Raw genomic sequence first — 18,206 nt, forward strand, 5'->3', positions numbered from 1 at the left:
GAACTCCTGATGGCGTGTGTGCCCCCCGCGGCGCAGGGGGGTGCTCCCTGGCCACTACCCTGGAAGGGCTGCCTGCGAGATGCCGGGCGGGGCGGGGCGAATCCGCATAGCGGTTCCCAGGTTCCCCCCAGGGAAGGCCAGCCTGGGGCTGTTTCCTAGGACCTGGGGGCCCTGGGGAGGCACAGCCTCTCGGACAGCCCGGCACCGGCTCCTCAGTAGAAGCGCGGCGGCGCGTGGTCAGTGGGTTCCCGCCCCGTGCACGCCCCCGACGGCCTGGGCGCCCGGCGGACGGTCCTCCGCGTGCGAGCCCTCCCCCTTGGACCCCGCGGCTCTGGGGAAGGGGAGGGTTTATCTGGCGGCGGCGCAGGCGGCGAGGGCACTGCGCGCGGGGAGCTGGCGAGCCTGCGGAGACAGAGTGCATCCTGCCCGCCCGTGGTGCTGTCGCCCCGCTCGCCCGCGTGGAGATGCACCAGCCAGGCGCCCCCCGGGGCTGCGTCCCCGCATGGGGGCCCTGAGTGCCGGCTGTGCCGCCGCCCCCATGAGCGTGCCCGGGCGCCCCCGCTCACAGCGCTGAGCCGCCGAGGTCCGGAGCCGTGGGTCGCCATGCGCTGGGCTTGGGCCATGGCTGTGGCTCTCCTCTGGCCGCAGCTCGCGCTCCTCGGGGACGTCAGGGCCCAGCAGGAGCCCAAGAGGCCGCGGCAGCCGGGTCAGCGCACCGAGCCCCCCAACGCCACCGTGTCCAACAGCGAGGGGCTGCCGGCCTCCCGCAAGGTACGCCTGGGCCAGGCGCACGTGGGCGCCACTTTGGGGCTTGCAGGGGTGTCGCCCTCCTGTTGGCAGGCTCTGCCCTGCGGGGTTCTCCAGGACCCCAGCCCGTCTGGGTGGGGTGGTGCTTTGGGCAGGATCCGCAGCAGCTGGATGGGAACCGGCCTCGGCACCCCCCACCCCCTCCACCCCCCACCCTCAGCCTGGGATGGGGTTGGGGGAGGGGAGGAGCTCCCCAGCAGCGTTCCATTGAACCCTTTGAAGCCCACCGTGCCCGGAAAACCTGCTGCATTAGGTGTAATTGCTAATTCAGGAGGGGTGGGGGAACTCAGGCAGCCTGCTCCATGGCTGCCCAGCAGACTCCCTGTTGGTAACCAGGTGCCCCACAATTCTGTGGCCAGATTGGACCATGTGCTTCCTGGAGGTCCTTGCCCTGACTCTGCACTGTGTAGCCAGCACCTCCTGTGGCCTCTGGCATGGGACGTGCTCCTGTCCTCAGAGTCCCTCCAGCCCCAGCCTGCCGCCAGAGTCCCTTCTGAGACAGGAGACCCCTGCACCCACCTCAGCCCTGGGCCTCACCCTCTTGGGCTGAGGGTCTCCTGAGGGGCCTGGAGTGCAGGCCTGGTGGCTTCTTGCAGCTGCCCATCTAGGGGCCGCAGGACTGGGAGGGGAGCAGCAGTTGCTGGGGCAGGCCCCCTGCCAGCCCTCAGGCTTTTGATCCTGGCCTCCCGCCTCCCAAGGGCGTCTCCGTGGCGGCCAGCCTGGCTGCTCCTGGCCCACGTGGCCCCATTGGAGCCTGAAGCCCCGTTTTCCAGATGGGCAGGCTGAGGAGAAGGGAGTGCTTGGGCCTGGCCAGCCAGGGAAGAGTGGGCTGCCGGCAGGTTCTGGGGCCGGCCAGAGAGTCTTGAGCAATCCCAGCCAGTTACCCAGGGGAGGGGTCCTTGGTGGCGGTTCCCCGCCCTGCCCGGCCCCCCTGCCTGGGGTTGCCCCTCTGGAGCAAGGGCACAGAGCAGTCTGGGGACAGGCAGGTGGACCTCCATCCCGGACGGGGACGTTTGGCCTGTGCTCCAGGACTGCCCTCCCCAGATGGCGGGACCCCTGCCCTTCCTGCCGGGGGTGGGCTCGTCCTCCACCTGCCTGCTCCCGCAGCCCTTGCCCCCAGACACCACTGATGCACTTGGCCCTCCAGAACCCCTAAGTTCCTCAGGTGCAGCTAGGGTCGTTGGCAGCCAGGGGAACAGGCAGACAGCAGATGTGCGAGGCATCAGGGGACCTGCTCCTCCTAGCCCCCCAGGATGGAGGCCTGTCCACTGGGAAGGAGCCCCGGCCTCCCCTGGTCAGGAGGCTGCACCTGCCCCCGGAGCCTAGTTCCCACTCTCTTTGGGGCTGAGGGCCGACCGCTCAGCCTGCCCTGCCTGGGACGGCTCTCCGGGAGTGGCCAGAGCTCCGCTGGCCTCGTGATGGTGGCTCTCTCCCAGGCAGGCCGTGTCTGCTACGCTCCTGCCTGTTTTATGGGCTTCCTGTTTGAGCCTGGCACACACCTCCTCAGATGGCTAACTCCCTCCCGGGCCCACGGCCCCTTACTTAGTACCATGTCTCCTTCTCTGACTTTGGAACTGGGGGTGCTCTGGCCTCTCCCACCTGCCTGGTGCAGAACCTGGGCTTAGGAGGGGGTGGCTGGAGGGCTGGGGGACTCCGTCAAGGCCGCTCTGCTCCACCCCTCCCGGCCCTTGCTCCAACAGCAAGGTGGGCCAGCTGCTGTGGCATGGGTCTGAGCCTGAGGAGCAGGGCCCGCCGGAGCACTGAAGCTGCCAGCTCGCACACCCGATGCCCAGCACAGAGCAGGGCCTGCGCCCACCCCCTCCCTGCCTAGCGTGGCTCTGGAAACGTTCCTGCCCTGCATCGCCGGCCTCCGCCAGGGCCAAACCCTGTCAGGACACGTGGGACTGGCTCCGAGTGCACATGGGTGTGCCCGTCTACGTGGGAACAGGGCGCCACGGGAGGGGACCCGGTTGCTCTGACACAGAACTAGCACCCGCAGGGGCCCAAGCCCTGGCCCTGCTGTCATCTGGTCTGAGTCCCCGGGGGTGGCCTGCAGTGCCCTGTCGGCATCTTTCTCATGTCCTTTCTGAGTCCTGCTTGAGGTGACCTGGACCCTGAGGCTTCCTGCTCTCCACGGGGGCAGCGGGGCAGGACCTAGCAGGCCCGGCAGTCAGCTCACTAGCCCTGTCCCCTGGCCCTTCAGCCGCCTGAGGCCTTGGGGCCTGAGTTCTCAGATGCCCACATGACATGGCTGAACTTTGTCCGGCGGCCGGATGATGGGGCCTCGAAGAAACGGTGCCGAGGCCAGAACAAAAAGTTGGTGAGCGCCGGGGTCTGTGCCCAGGGAGGGGTGGCTGTGGCTGCCCGGGGATTCTCACTTTCTCCTGCCTCCCCCCAGCGAGGCCTCTCTGGCCCTCCAGGGCCTCCTGGGCCCCCTGGCCCCCCAGGCCCCCCTGGTGTGGAAGTCACCCAGGAGGCCCTGCTGAGGGAGTTTCAGGAGATGCTGAAAGGTGAGTCGCCCACCCCCCACCCCACTCCTCCCAGAGGCTCAGGAGGGCCCCACCTGAGCCTGGGGGTGACCCCATGCTGACTCCAAGCTGCTGCCCCTGCCCGTGTCCCCACAGAGGCCACCGAGCGTCGGTTCTCAGGGCTGCTGGGCCCGTTGCTGCCTGAGGGGACAGGCAGGCGGCTGGTGGCTGAGGCCTTCCACTGCCGGCTGAAGGGCCCTGTGCTGGTGGACAAGAAGACTCTGGTGGAGCTACACGGCTTCCAGGCTGTGAGTGGGCATGGGGGGTGGGCCCGGGGGGCGGGGCTGAGGGGCCCAGTAAGCCCTGGTTGTCTCTAGGGGCATCCCCGTAGGCGCTCATGCACTAACGGGGACCAGCTGGGGGGCAGGATGCTGGGTCAGCCCCCCACAGGTGAGCGGGCCCACAGCCACCATGGGGTGACCACTCAGTACACACATGCAGTGGGGCCTGGGGGAGTGGGCACGGGGGAGCAGCCTGGGTCCGGGTTGGGAGGACTTGTGTGCACCAAGACTTCAGGTGGGGTCTGAAGTGGCCAGGAGGCAGGGACACCCTCCCCTATGTGGGGTCTCGGGGCCTCATCACCCTTTGGGGCCTGGAGCCTGTGCCCAGAGGCTCAGGGATGTAGGCACACATGTCGTCCCGTCTGTCCTGGGGGCCTGCTTGGGATTGGGGGCTGTTGGTCGCAGCCTCCTGCCCCAGGCTGGTGTGCACGGTGAGAGTCCAGGCCCTATGGTACACCTGCTGCCCCTCCAGCCCACAGCCCAGGGCGCCTTCCTGCGGGGGTCTGGCCTGAGCCTGGCCTCGGGCCGGTTCACAGCCCCGGTGAGCGCCATCTTCCAGTTCTCCGCCAGCCTGCACGTGGGTGAGTGGGCCAGGCCCGGGTGCGTGTGGTGGGCTGGGAACTGGCTTTCCCGGGTGGGCACAGGACATTGCAGGCCCCAGGCCTGGGTCCCATTGCAGAGGTGCTGCTGCTCCAACCCCAGCTCCCACGGTGGGCCTGGATGGGGCCTCACGCCCACCCTCCCCCAGCCCACAGCCGCTCCTGGGCTTGAAGACCCCAGCCCCTGCCCCTGCCCCTCTCTGCTCCGTCCTCCCCGAGGACCACTGCAGACCTAGCCTGTCTCTGCAGACCACAGGGAGCTGCAGGGCAGGGCTCGGCTGCGGGTCCGGGACACCGTGCGGGTGCTCATCTGCATCGAGTCCCTGTGCCATCGCCACACGTGAGTGGGCCCTCCTGGGCCACCCTTGGCGCCAGGAGGTTGCAGGGGACAGGGGTGGGTGCCTGAGTGTGGACCATCTTGCTATTGGAGAGGGGAGGGGCTGTCCCAAGCACAGAAGCCTGCAGTGAGCACTGGGGTGGGTCGTGGGGTCTTGGCACCAGGGTCCTGTCCACGGGCCAGCCCTGCCCTCACCTTTGCCCTACGGCACTGTGTCCAGGTCCCTGGAGGCCGTCTCGGGCCTGGAGAGCAACGGCAGGGTCTTCACGGTGCAGGTGCAGGGGCTGCTGGAGCTGCAGGTGAGGCTGGAGGGGCGGCAGGGCAGGGGGTTCTGGGGCCGCCGAGCCTCACCTGGACACCACCCAGCCCAGTGAGTGAGTGGAGGTTGGCCACAGTGGCCACTCAGGACTCCTGGCCCCGCATGGCCTGGGCTGCGTGCCGCCCGGTGGGGCTGGGGCTCTGTCGCTCCACAAACTCCAGGGCGCGGAGGCCCTCTGGGGGCTGACGTCCACTGTGGGTATCTGCAGGCTGGACAATACGCCTCCGTCTTCGTGGACAATGGCTCTGGGGCAGCCCTCACCGTCCAGAGCAGCTCTAGCTTCTCTGGCCTGCTCCTGGGCATGTGAGAGCACCGGCCAGGGCTGGGAGAAGCTGCCGTCAAAGAGGACTCGCTGAGGCTGTGGAGGGGCTGCCCAGCCCACCCCCCACTGCCCTCTGTTATCTGTGGTCACGGCAATAAAGCACCCCGAGCCCTCTCTGTCACCTGGTCACTGTGTCATCGTCGTGGAGGTGAGGGCAGGGCCAGAAGTGCAGCCATGGAGGGATGTGTGGCCTTAGGACTCACTCCTTGGGCCAGGGCGGGGGCAGGCTGGTGGGCTTTGCTCTGGACGTGGAGGTTCCAGCCAAGCGTCCTGGCAGCGCCGGGTGCAGCCCCACAGCCCCTGTGCCTGCTGAGTACAAGGACAGGTGTCCATCCTGGTCCCTGCTTGGCTCTGCCCACGGCCTGGGACTGCCCCTCTGCTCACCCAGGGCCAGTCCAGCCTTGGAGGGCAGCAGCCTTTGGTCCCCTGCAGGGCCAGGGGCCCAGACCCATTCAGTCTGGGGAACTAGAAGACTCAGAGGTTGGTGAGCGGGACAGTGCCCTGATGCCGTGTGCTGTGCGTGTCTGGGGCGCAGAGGACGAGGTGGGGAGCCCTCAGGAGGGCCTCACCTGCGGGGTAGGTGCGGGGAGCAGACGTGGGCGAGCCACACACAGGACTGCATATGAACTGGAGAGTGTCCCTGCTGCCCAGGTGCGCTGAGGCACACGTTTCCTGTGGGGCTGGGCGAAGGTTGTCCAGGCCTAGGCCGGCAGGCACCTCACTCTCGCCACTTTCCCCTTGGCTGCTGCCCCACCAGGCGGTGTAAACAACTCACCCCAAAGACGGGGTCAGACCTGTGGATTCAGGGCCCCCTTCCCCCACTCCATTTTGGCTCCGGCAAACCCAGACCAAAGAATGTAAATTGGTCCTGGGCTGTCCGGGCCTCTGCAGAGCCACTGAGATACCATCTCTGGTTGGCACCTGGGCCCTCAGCAGGTGGCCCCAGCTGGATCCCCGGCCCCTGACCCCTCCGCAGACGCACAGGGGTTGGGTGGGGCTCAGCTCCGCAGCAGCAGGGCCTGGAGACCCTGCTTCCAGGGCTGAGCAGGGCAGGGTCTCCATCCTGCAGGTGGGGTCTGCCTGCAGGCTCAGGGCAAGGGTGGGAGGGGGGCAGGTGGAGGCTGGAGCCTGAGGGCCGTTACCCATCCCCTCTGCCGGACTCTGACCTGCCTGAGGGGCCACAGGCGGGCCCCTCCCTGCAGCCTGCTGGGTAATGAGGCAGGAGAGCACTGGTGCCAGGTGGGCGCAGGTCCGTGTGGCGGCATGCTTGGCTACTGACCTGTCCTCATCTCTCCCTGGTCCCCCCAGGGTGGCGTCAGGGGCCAAGAGGAGGTCTGTGCTTCACAGCGGCTGCAGGCGCCAGCCAGGTCGAGGGCGACGTTCAGGCAGTCTGAGGGTGGGCACGGGTCGCTGGGGTCCCCATGGAGGTTAGGAGACGAGAGGCAGGCACGGGAGGCAGGGGCTCGGTAAGGTCACTGTCCCCGCTTTACATCACAGAGTTCTCGTGCGCGGCCTTCTGGGGCCCCGGTCTGGAGCTCCAGCTTGGCTTGGCCGTAGGCATGGGTCAGTGCTCGCCTGTTTACAGAGGGGGAGACCGAGGCTGTGCAGTGGCGGGGCTGCCCAGGGCGCAGTCGGGAGGGATGCTGAGCAACAACAGCCGGCACCCAGCCAGACCCTCTCAGCCGTGCCTGGGCCCCACTGCATCCGGGGCCTTCTTGACAGTCCTTCAACACCAGCCAATCCCCCTGCCTCGCCTGGCCCAGGAGGGCCAGCTCTCACCTCCCTCTGAGCTGCTGCAGGAGCTGTGATGACAGAGATGGAGACCCAGACCCAGAGGCCGGGCCAGGGCCCCTCAGAAAGTGACAGACAAGAGACGAGGAGACAAGGAGACGAGAGACAGGAGAGGAAGGATGAACCGGGCCAGCTCCGTGGAGCTCACAGTGGGCAGGTGGCCAGGGCCGGGGAGGGCCCGCATCCCGGCGCCCGACTCCACCTGCCTCCTGGTGTGTCTCGTCTTCCTCCGTTTTCTGCCCCCTAATCGTAGGTCATTAGCCGCTTAGCTAATGACACAAGTCCCCTGGAATGTGCTGTCTTGAGCTGAGCCCCCAGGGCTGGGGGTGCAGGAGAAAGAAATGGGAGGCCAGTGGATGGCGGAGGCTGCCATAGGAGGGTCCAGGGGCGTGAGTTGGGGTGGCCTGGGATTTAGGCCCCAGGCCCAGACCGACCCTCAAGGACACAGGCTGGCCCCTCAGTGTGCACAAGGGGCTAGTGCAGGTGAGGCCCCCAAAGGCCCCCCCCCCCAGACCCAGCTGCATCTCTCTCAGTCCCACTGTCCCTGAGCCTGACCCAAACTGGGTGTTTGGGAAGCTCCACAGGGCCTTGGGGGGTCTGGAGCCCCAAGGGGCCGTGGGCCCTGTGGTCACGCCTCCCAGCCTGAGCAGGGGGTCCTGCCGTGGGGTGCATGCCAGGTAGGGCTGCTGTTCAGGGCAGGGGCTTCCTGGGGTCACTGGGGCTCTTTTCCTGGCCTGGCCTTTCTGGTTTTGGATGTGGCTTTGGGGTACCCCGAATGTCTGGCTGGGGCCAGAGCCACAATGGCTGGCAAGGCGCTGGATGGCCCGGGGTTGACCCCTGACCTCGAGCCCTGCCATGCAGCGGCAGGAGGTGCCCAGCTGACCTTGGTGACTCCGTCTAGGGTTCACTTCTCAGAACCTCCATCTGACTCTGCCGCCTGCCAGCTGGGGCTGGGGGACCTGCTGTTCTGGGGGCTCCTGGGAGGGGGACCTTCCTCCAGTGTCCCCCATCCCCATGCTTCCCAAGCCTTGGTCTTGGGGCCGCAGCCTGGCTGCCCCTGACCGGCCACTCCCAGCCCCCAGGCGGGCCCTGGGGCTCTGGGAGCGGCTGTCTCCATGTTGGGTCAGGGCCTGCTCCCCCAACGCCCTCTGCGTGTGTCCGGTTTGAGTGCAGATAGGAATGTGGGCGTCTGGCTCAGGGCAGCTGGAAAGTCCTCTCGGGGCAGGAGCAGCCGCCAGCTCGGCAGCTGGGCCCCACCCCGCCCATGGCAGGAGCTGGAGAGCGGGGGGGCCAGGGTAGGGGGCTGCCTGGGCCTGCTCACCATGGTTCCCTCTGGGGGCTGCGGGATGGGACAGGGTAGGGGTGAGGCTTGCAGAGGAGGCCCGCCCGTCTGGCCTGGGCCTGAGGTACCTGGGTGGAGTGTGCATCTTGGGGTGTAGCTGGGACAGGTTGGCCCTTGGTGGCCAGGGCCCAGCTTTGGGTCTGACTTGGCCCTCCTCACGTTGGGCCTGGGCTGGGAGGGGGTCTGCTCTAAAGGCCCTTGGGCTGCCTGTCCCCAGCTAGGGCCCTCCCTGCACACCTGGGAGGTTCTCACATCCAGACCAGACATCCTGACTCCTGTGACCGGGGTCAAGGACCAGAGTAGCCTGGGACATGGGGGTGGGGGGGACGTGTCTGTGCTCCTCTGGGTCTGCATGTTCCTGGGCTCCCTTTGCTGACCCCGAGGGTCCTTGTGGTAGCTGATGGTGTCTCTGACTCCGATGTGGTCAGAGTGCAGCTGCACCTGTACCCCTGGGTGTGTGGTGCATGTGGAGTCCGTGTCTCCTCTGTCTCTGCCCTGGGACCAGGGGTCTGTTTGCTGAGCTGGAATTGCTAGGCCCCTCGGGAGCAAACACAGGGCAGGTGGCCGGAGTCCCTGGCTGGCCAGTTGCTGAGCTCAGGAATAGCTGTGGTCGGGGTCCTTGGCATCAGGGAGACCTGCTGGCGTTGGTCCAGCCAGGGAGCCCGTTATGCTAGACGGTTGGGGCGGGGGCCACAAAACCCCTGGACCTGGGGGTGGGGAAGTGCTGCTCTCTGGGGCCTCAAGCTGGACTCTGTGAGAGCCAGGGACTCTGAGTGATGGGGTCAAAGGAGAGGCGTATCAACACCCTATTCTGGGGCAGAAGCTCCCTGGGGGCAGGGAGCCTGTCTCCTCCGAGGCCTCCGTCCTGCACACAGAGCACTGACCTAGGCCCGGGCTGTGGCCAGGAGGCCCTCATGAGATGAGCTGGGGGGCAGGGTGGGGTGCTGCATCCTGGGGCCTTCGCTCACTCGCTGGGCTTGGCCAGTGTGCCCTCTGGGCCAAGTTCAGGCTGCTCCCAGCTCTGCAAAACCTCAGGGCCCTGCCCCAGGGTCAACGAGGTGCTGGATCTCTAGCCCTGGGCACCTGAGCTGACCTGGGAGCTGAGGCCTCCAGCAGCCTGGGGTCTCCCAAGGCCTGGCCCCTGGAGCTGGGTCGAGGCGGGCTGGGAAGCATGTCTGGGTGTTGGGAACACACCCCTGACCCGTGTCTGTGCCTGCCGTCACCATCGGCATGTCTGCCTGCCTGCATGTCTGACGGTGTGCACACTGGGCCTGGCCCTGGGGGGCTCGGGGACAAAGGGCCTTTGTTTGGGAGGATTTGGGGTGCAGCCCCTGCTCTGGGGCAGTGACTCACAGGTTCCTCTGCTGTGATAACATCAGTTTTGCAACAGTCGGCATGTCACACACACCTAGGGCAGTGGCGAGGGCAGGAGGGACCCCCACCTGTGCCCACAGCCCCTCCAGGCTGCTCTGTCGGAACCTGGGTATGTGCGGGGGTGGCGGCGAGAACAGGAGTAAACAGGAAAGGGTGTCAAAGAGCCAAGCCAGACTCCACCGCTCAAGTGAACTCTCCAGAAGCAGCCCCTCAGCTCCCAGCAGCCCCTGGCCCACCTCCCGACCGCCCCCCGGCCCCCTGCTGCAGCCCCACAGCCGTCCTGCACTGGTGCCCACGCCAGGCCCTGCGGGAGGCCCTCACAGCAGGTTGCACCAAGGCCAGACCCGAGAAGGCACTTCCAGGCAATCGCTGTGGAGACTGCCTGATGGCTTCTTGGGGGTCGGAGAACAGGGCGGGGGCCTCTCTGGGAACTTGGTTGGAGGGCCGGACACTTGAGCCTGGCTCTGGCCATCCATCCATCACTCCCTGCACGGGGTCAGGTGGGTGGCTGCAGCAGGGGGTGCAGGGGCCCCTCAGGGCTGCCGAGACCCTCAGACGCCACCGGAGGGAGGGGCCGGACTGGTTTCCTTCTCCTCGGGTCACCGGGCTGGGTCAGGCCCTGGGTCAGCAGGAGGCGGGAGCTGGATGAGGGCCCTCCCTGGGCTCCTGTCCAGCTGGCCCAGCCGCGGAGATTCAGTGTTTACTCTGGAGGATGGAGCCGACCAATGTCCAGGCTCCCATAGCCACACTCTGCGGCCCCAGCTTCTCCCCAGCCTCCAGCACCAACCAGCGCCACGGCCAGCTGAGCCCTGCCTGGTGGACCCTGCTGGCCAGTAGCCATGGCCCTGGGCCATGTGCAGAGAAGAAGCAGGGACCTGGGGCTAGGGGCAACGGGGGCACCTCTAGAGAGGCCACTTTGGACACCACCTGTGCAAGGGGGCCCAGGTGTGTGTGGGGAGGGCCCCTGACCAATCCTGCCGAGTGACCACGCCAGTGGCTGCCCCTTGCTGACCCCTCTTCCCCTACCACCCAGGCCTCCCTGGGTTCCAGGTCCAGCTGCCCGCCTGGCTACCAGAGCCCCCCTCCCAGGCCGGGGCATGCGCTCTGGAGTAGCTTTCATCTCCAGGCTCAAGTGGAGACCCCTCTGTGGGGACCCTTGACCCTCATCCCTTCCTGGGCCCTCACTGCAAGACGGCCCAGTGCAGCCGTCAAGTCAGTGTCGAGGGGGAGCCATTCACCCCACCCTTAGCTTCTGCCGAGGCCGAGTCTCCTGGGAGCAGCTTGGGCAGACCCGCCCTCCTGAGGCTCGATTCTCCCTCCAGGGCCCCACCAGTCGGTAGGCTGGGACCGCAGGCACCTGCTTGTGCCCAGACTGGGGGTCACACCTCTTCCCAGTCTTCTGACCTGGGCAACTGAGGCAGGCATCCAGAGTGGGGTCCCACATCTCTGGGACCTCCCACAGCGGGTCTCCCCAGCCCAGATCTGAGGGTCCCTGGGGCGCTGCCCCAGCCTCACAGGAATTGCTAATCTTTCCTGATTTCCCTCATTTCCTATCCTGCTCCAGGGCCCCTCGTGGGTCTAGGGGACAGACAGGAGCTAAGAGGGGCCGGGCTGCATCGTTGGAGAGCCTCCCGGCCTCACTCACCTTGGCCATTGGCCTTTGCTGTCACTCTTGCCAGACCCGGGCCCTGGGAAGAGACGGGTGCTTGAGCCATGCCCACTGAGGCCACAACGTAGGTCTCACTGGTTGCTGCGGCCAGAGCAAAGGCCTGAAGCTGGCCAGGAGGCAGACAGGAGACGCTGGCTCGGGTGGGCCTGGGCCCTTCCCCAGGCCCTCTCCTTTCTCAGCTCCCACTCTCCTCCCCCCGCGAGCCCTCCTCAGCCCCCAACCCACGTGCCATCTCCAATGGGACCACAGGTGGGGGAAGCTCAGGGTCCTTGGGATGAAGGGGTGAGGTGGGATCCAGAGACACCAGCAGAGGAGGGTCCCGGGGCATGCTGGGGGCAGGGACGCGTGTGGCCCCAGGACGCAGTGCATGGTGGGTTGTTCTGTTTGCTTCGGATGATCTCTGAAGTGGTCAGTGCAGTGTGGGAGGGGTCACCTGACTGCAGTGTGGCCATGGGGGTAGTGCTGGGGCTTCTGCATGAGGCTTGAGGGTCTGAAAGAAGGAATGGGGAGGGGTGGGGAGCCAGCAGCACCATCCACAGGTGGGTGGGGTCAGGAAGGGCTGGGATTAGGGCTGAGCACCCTGAGAAAAGCATTCAGAGGACGGTGTAGCAAGGGCAGAAGGAGAAGCTGGGGGCGACGGAGAGAAGATGTGCATTTCTACGGGGAGCAGACCGAGGGGGAGGTCTGAGGGGGTCCCAGGCTGGCAGTTAGCCCACCCTGGCCCCAAAGAAAGGGGAGTGGGTGCCCACAGAGGCCATATGACGAGTGAAGGGACTGTTCCAGCTCCCAAGGCTGTGGGGAGGGTCTTCCGGGTGGGGCTGGGAGGGGACCCCCAAGGAGACCCCGGAGTGGAGGGTCTTAGAACAAGCAGCACCCCCAGGGGTTGGACTGTGATCCCTTGAGAGCCCAATGTTTACTCCAAGGCCAGGACTAGGGGGATGGACAGATGGGCAGCTGTGGTGTCAGGACAGACACGGGGTGCCTTTCCCCTGTTCCCTGGACTCACGGTGAGAGAGAGATGTCAGCTTGACCCAGAGCATGTTTATTAGGAGGGAAAACAAGCCAAGCCCCTGGAACCAGGGTGCAGGCACCAAGGAGCAAATTCGAGGTAACTCTCTTCTCTGGGCTGCTGCCACTCCAGCAGGCTGTCCAGGTTCCTCTGGAGGTCCTGAGGGTGCCGGGTGCCTGGCCTGCTATAGGCCTGTCTGTGGCCAGCTGCCACGTGCTCCCTGTCCTCATGGTGTGGATAGGGTGCCTGGGGCAGGTGGGGCCCAAGGGAGGAGCGCGGGCCGCCCTGGTCAGACCCTGTGGATTCTGGGCTGAGACAGAGCCACGGAGAGGGTGGTGACCCAGCCAGCGGGGGGCATGGGCCAGGGCCAATGTTGGAAGGAAGGTGGGGGCCAGGCAGCATCTCGGGCTGTGGGAATGCCTGGGCATGTGGCCACTGCAGGGCCCTGCCCTTCCAGCCCAGAGGATGGACAGGTGAAGGCCTGCCCAGAACGGCAGGGTCTGTGCTGAGCCTTGGGAAGCAGAGAAGGTTCGGCACAGCCCGTGGCCGAGGGGTCTGTGATGCCCAGCGAGTGCCCACAGGGCCCCGGGAGCTGGGAGGGGCCCAGGGCAGGTGGGCCTTGGGAGCGGTGCCAGCCTCCTCAGGCTGCTGGAGCAAAGAGCCACAAACCCGGGGGCTCAAGGCAGCAAAAATTTATTCTCACAGTTCTGGAGACCAGAAGCTGAGATCCAGGGCTCCGCAGGGCGGCGCTCCCTGAGCTTCGGGGTGGAATCCTTCCTGCCCCTTCCCAGCCTCTGGAGGCTGCCGGCAATCATGGCGTTTCCAATCTCTGCCTCTGTCTTCACGTGGCCTTCTCCTCCATGGGTCTCTGTCTCTTATAAGGACACCAGTAATATTGGAGTAGGGGGCCATTCTAACGACTTCATCTTACCTCAATGACATCTGCAGGGATCCTATTTCCAAATAAGGCCACATTCACAGGCACTAGGGGTGAGGACTTGAGCCTATCTTTTTGGGGGCACGGTTCAACCCACAGCAGGGCCCTGAGATTGTGACCACAGCATGGGCCCCACCCAGGTGGGTGGACAGATGGAGACCTCAGCAAAGGTCTGAGAGGATGGGGGACAGGTTCCTAGGAGACCTGTCCCTAGGAGACCCCCAGACACAGACAGCACTTTGCATCCTGAGGCTGCAACTGGGGAGACCAGGGTAGACACCCAGGCCCGTCCAGAGGGACCCAAGGCTGGTCCAGAGCCTGAGCACGGCTTCAGGGCCTGGCAGCTCCGCCTCCCGGCCCACGTCTTCCGAGTGGACAGGCCCAGCAGGCAGACAGGTGAGCAGCTCCTGGTTCCTGGGTCAGTCTCACTCCTGGGCCCTGCAGTGTGCAGCACAGGCCTGGGGACAGCCAGGTACAGAGGTGAAGGCCAAAGAAGGCAAGAGACCAGGGGGCAGTGGTTGGTAGGTGATCTGGGTAGGTGAATAAAGGGACAGCGGGGACACGTGTGAGATGGCCAGCAGGAGTGAGCCTGGTGAGGGGGGTGGAGGAGGCTACAGCCAGGAGCGGGGCAGAGGGGCCTAAGGATGGGGAGGCGACGGGGGGACAGGCAGCAGGGCTGAGGCGGGCTGTGAGCACAGCCCACGTTGTGACGGCTCAGGCCCCTGGGTGCCCTGCTTACCCCCCCTGCTCCCAGCGCCAGGCTGGGCTGGTTCTGGGTCCTCTGCAGCCCCACTGCTCTGTGGCTGGGTTGGGGGTGGCCAAGTGGGGTGCAGGATCCATTGCCCCACCCTGATGATGTCAGCATCTTGGGGCTTCTTGATTGCCTCCTCCCCATGTCCCCCTTCCTGGATCCAGCAGGGTGCCATGGGCACAGCTCAGTGCTCAGAGAACCAGACTCCCCAGGCTATGGCTCTTGAAACTAGAGGGGTCTTTGAATCTGAATGTTTCTATTTTTAACACGTGCACAGGGAGGCCTAGAGGCCCGGGGACCTTCCCAAAACCCGAACTTGCTGGCTAAACCTAGTATACATAGCAACATTGGGGGCAGGAGCGAGAACCCCACCCGTTCTGGGGGGAATCAGGGGTGGTCCATGTGCACAGGGACAAGAGGGGCAGGCAGCTGGTGGGCTGGCACCTCCCCAGCCCTGAGCTGCACACCAGCCTGTGCTACTGGGCCCAGAAAGGCCTGGAAGCCCCCCAGCGCTGAGGTGGGGGCATACCTCCTCTGGGCTCACTCGAGGCGGTGAGGCCTCACCACTTTCTGTCCCATGGTCTCCGGCAGGTGTGTGTCCTGGCGAATACCCCCAAACCGTGGCCCCCAGGCTCCTTCCACCCCCCACCTCGTCCCTGGTCCTTCTTGGGTCTTGCCAACTCTGCTACACCAGGCGGACCCCAGCTTTTGGGGGTGGAAGGGGCTGGGGAGGTCGGGGGGAGGTCTTGGTTCAGACCGGGGGCCAGAGGGGGCGGGGCGATGGCAGGCGCAGCACCAGCCCCTTGGGAGCCCTCCCCCTTGGCATGCCTGTGTGGTGACCATTCCTGCTCCTAGTGCTGGGCCGTCCTGGGGGGGCACTGCCTCCTCCAGAGTCTCGGGTCCCATGTTTCTATTTTATTAGAATTAGTGATGTGATCTCTTCTTTTATTTTTGCTGGGGAAGAGTCACCCTGAGCTAACATCTGTTGCCAATCTTCCTCTTTTTTTTTTTAATGTGAGCTGCCGCCACCGCACGGCCATTGACAGACGAGTGGTGTGGTTTTGCGCCCAGGATTGGAACCCGGGCCGCCAAAGCGGAGTGTGCCAAACTTTAACCACTAGGCCATCGGGATGGCCCTAGTGATGTGATATATGTTTTTAAACTGAACTTTTAATTTTGGGATGATTGTAAATTCACATGCAGTTGTGAGAAACAGTACAGGGAGATGGGTGTACCCTCACCCACGTTCCGTCAATGATCGAGTCTTGCAAAACCGGAGGACAACATCACCACCAGGAAACCAACATTCAAGCCTCAGGAGAGACCCAGATGTTCCCATCCCCTCGAGGACCTACCTCCACTCCCCCACCTGGACCCGGCAGCGCTGATGCCCTCTGTCTCTACAGCTTTGTTGTCCAAGGATGTCACAGAAATGGAAGCAGCACATAACATTTGGGACTGGCTTTTCCCACTCTGCATAATTCTTTGGAGATTCATCCCGGCTGCTGAGGGTATTTCTGAAGTTCCTCGTTTTCTGGCTCTGGAACCTTGGCCAAGGCCCCATCTCTTGTGCCTCAGTCTCCTCCAGTTGGTGAAAAATGAAGGGGCCATTGCCAGGGCTGAGTGCAGGCGGCTGGTGTGCCATCCCGGTTGTCTGACAGCCCGCATTCTCTCTCCATGCGGCGGCGGGGGAGGTGGGGCAAGACCAGGGCCCCTGGAGGAGAGGGTCCCTCACAGGTGGAATGTAGGCCTGCTGCCCATGCCCATGCCAACCCTGATGCCCTGCACGGTGGCTCTGACGGCCACTTAGGGAGAGAGACTGGTTTGGCTGGAGAAGAGTTGGCTGTCCTGTCTCCTAAATTCCCTCATAAAAGCTGGTTTGGTGGTCGGACTTCCCCATATCCTGGGGCCTGCTGTCTCCTTGGTCCTGGGCTCCCCCCTGGTCTACAGGGCACAAGCGTCCAGAGGATGTGGACCCCATGGTGAGTGCTTCGGTGGGTGGGAGGTGCAGACCAGGGAAGGCTGCCTGGGGAGGAGGTGCCACGGCCAGTCCACAGCCAAGAGGAGCCACAGGGCAGGGGCAGGTGCCAGGGAGCAGGGAGGGCGTGGGCTCGAGACCCATACAAGGAGAATCCACCGGACAGGAGAGTGGACAGGAGCGGAGAGGGAGAGGCTGGAGAAGGGCAGGCTCCATCCAGGGCCAGCGACCCCCAAGGCTCTGTGAAGTCCATGTGTGGCCCTTCCACAGGCTCCAGGACCACGGACAAGTGGGTGGCTGTGCGTCACTCTAGGAAGGGTTCTCGGCCTTTAGTGCCAATGTGTTGTCTGGATCCTGACATCGCATGAACCACGGTGTGGGTGTGCGTGGTCACCCAGGGTGTGGTTTCTTTCGTTCTGAAATTCAATGTTTTAGGTTGAATAACATGAAATTTCCATTTTTGCAGGTCAAAACTGGTTGCCTATTGGCACTTTCATGTGGTTCAACCGAATGCTCAAACTCACAGGTCCCCCCGAAGACACATGCCTGGATTCTTAGATTTTCTGCCAGGTGGTCGTGGACGTTGGTGCTGTTTTTTCTGTGGGTCCACTCTCTGGAGAAGTCTCAAAGCTGTGGCAGGACTCTGTGGTGCTGGGCAGGGATCTGGGGCCCAGCCCTAAGCTCCAGTCCTGGCTCTGCTGGCCGCGTGGCCTCAGCAAGTCTCTCCAGGCACCTTTTCCACCTGAAACGGAGATGTGCACACAATCCTCCCACAATCCCGAGGCTCGGATGAGACGTCCAGGTCAAAATGGTCGGCAGGAATCAGCATCCCTCTGGAGCCTGTCCCCCCGCCGCCGTTGGCGGGCAGGGCCCCGTTGTGCTCACCCTGGTGTCCCCAAACGAGGGTCATCTCGTGAATCCTTGTCCCGTGAACAAGGCGTTCGCAGGGGCAGTCAGGCTTGCTCAAGGCGCTCACAAAGCTCACGCTCGCCTCCTCCTCAGAACCATGTCAGGTCTCAGGCCCTCTCTGGACCAGCTTCTGCCTTCCAGAGGCGGAAGAATTGCACTCAGGTCACCAACCCCAAGACCACTCTCCTTCCTTCTGGCCTGAGAACCCGAGTTCTGTTCTTCTACCTTTAAACAAAAATGACCCAAACATGGTGCTATGGACCGACTGTGTCCCCCAAGTTCAGATTGATGCCCTGACCCCCAGTGTGATGGTATTTGGAGGGGGGGCCTTTGGGAGGGATTAGGTTCACGAGGGTGGGGCCCTGTGATGGGATCAGTGTCGCTGTAGGAAAAGACACCAGAGATTTCGCTCTGAGCTCTGGCCAGCTCTTGGTCATGAGGACACAGCGGGAAAGCGGCCATCTACACACCAGGAGGGCCCTCACAGAACCCGACCCTGCTGGCACCCTGATCTGGAACTGTGAGAAATAGAGGTTGGCTGTTTAAGCCGCCAGCCTGTGGGATTTTGCTGTGGTGCCCGAGCTAAGACACCTGCTCTTAACATCCACGGCCTGAGACGTAAGAGAACGGCGAGAAGAGAAATCAGAGCTTTGTAGCTGCTCACACTGCCCCCAAGTGGGTTGCAGGACTGCAGCGGCAGCCTGGTACCCAGACAGAAGACCTGGGTCAGACTCCAGGTAAAGACGCGCAGTGTCCACGCTGACCGCTGATGGCGAGGGGCTCACCGTTGTCCTGGAGCCACTATATTTTACCTTTGCAATCACTGTGGCTCTCACTTCACATGCAATGGAGAAGAAAGGACACCCCGATGTCCTGAGGAATGTTAAGGCACGTGAGAGGCGACCGGTCAGGGGTGTGCAGGAGTGCTGTCTGTCTCTAAAAGGACACGCCAGCAGCAAAGCCTGTTTTCTTAAGACAGAATTTGGGAACCCTCATCAACACTTCCAAGGGTTCCAATTCCTGGAACTTGGGCCCAGAGTCTAAAATAACAGACGGATGTGAGAAACAGTTGCCCCTGTGCGGCCTCGAGGAAGCCTTAAAAGGGAAGTCTTTTCAGAAACAGACAATGGAACTGACTTATGTATAAACTGAAAGGAGAAATGGAAGTTTTGAAATCCTTCCATGTTTAAACACACATGCAGCAATGGGTCTACAGCTCAAGCTGTAAAAACAGATTAATCCACAAACTCCAA

The 18,206-nt window shown here is 64.1% G+C and overlaps 1 protein-coding gene across 2 annotated transcripts; it reads left to right on the plus strand.

The window, feature by feature from the left end:
• The first annotated feature begins 241 nt into the window (after nt 1-241).
• C1QTNF12 (C1q and TNF related 12) lies at nt 242-5,309 on the plus strand. 2 transcript variants are annotated; one of them, XM_004426049.3, is made up of 8 exons: nt 242-771; nt 3,011-3,127; nt 3,206-3,317; nt 3,432-3,583; nt 4,089-4,197; nt 4,465-4,555; nt 4,773-4,851; nt 5,080-5,309. In XM_004426049.3, the coding sequence occupies exons 1-8, from the start codon at nt 604-606 to the stop codon at nt 5,176-5,178; spliced, it is 927 nt and encodes a 308-aa protein (XP_004426106.1). In that variant the 5' UTR covers nt 242-603; the 3' UTR covers nt 5,179-5,309. The 2 variants fall into 2 exon arrangements, with proteins under 2 accessions (XP_004426106.1, XP_087303170.1); XM_087447044.1 differs by having other exon boundaries at nt 3,011-3,317.
• The last annotated feature ends 12,897 nt before the right edge of the window (nt 5,310-18,206 follow it).

Source organism: Ceratotherium simum, chromosome 22 (genome assembly GCF_057802395.1).
Source record: "Ceratotherium simum simum isolate JZ-2026a chromosome 22, ASM5780239v1, whole genome shotgun sequence".
NCBI lineage: Eukaryota > Metazoa > Chordata > Mammalia > Perissodactyla > Rhinocerotidae > Ceratotherium > Ceratotherium simum.